This window comes from Cystoisospora suis (assembly GCF_002600585.1).
Source record: "Cystoisospora suis strain Wien I chromosome Unknown contig_2809, whole genome shotgun sequence".
In the NCBI taxonomy this organism is placed as follows: domain Eukaryota; phylum Apicomplexa; class Conoidasida; order Eucoccidiorida; family Sarcocystidae; genus Cystoisospora; species Cystoisospora suis.
Genome location: NW_027155605.1, coordinates 43,430 through 43,730, shown reverse-complemented (window position 1 = coordinate 43,730; position 301 = coordinate 43,430). Strand labels below are relative to the sequence as shown.

The following is a 301-nucleotide window of genomic DNA, read 5'->3' as shown; positions in this document are numbered from 1 at the left end:
CTCCCTCCCTCCCAACGTGGCTACCCACCTGCCTACCTGCCTGTGTGCCTGCCTGTGTGCCTACCTATCTACCTGCCTCGCTATGTGCTTACCTACCTCGGTGATGTATAGAAAGCTTCCTCTACGCCGTCTCCATGGTGTATATCGACGTCAACATAAAGAACGCGATGCTTGAAGCGTAGAAATTCTAAGGCAGATAAAACGCAGTCGTTGATATAGCAGAAGCCACTCGCTTCGTGCTTCTTTCCATGGTGCAGTCCTCCTGCCCTACATCAGCGCCATCGGGAAAGAAGAAGAACAA

General features: G+C 51.8%; 1 protein-coding gene across 1 annotated transcript; it reads right to left on the bottom strand.

Moving 5' to 3' along the window:
- Window positions 1-32: 32 nt before the first annotated feature.
- CSUI_005789 (histone deacetylase hdac2) lies at window positions 33-266 on the bottom strand (the record flags this gene model as incomplete). Its single annotated transcript, XM_068065959.1, has 1 exon — window positions 33-266. A coding segment is annotated over one exon (174 nt), but the record flags the coding sequence as incomplete, so codon positions are not given.
- Window positions 267-301: the final 35 nt, after the last annotated feature.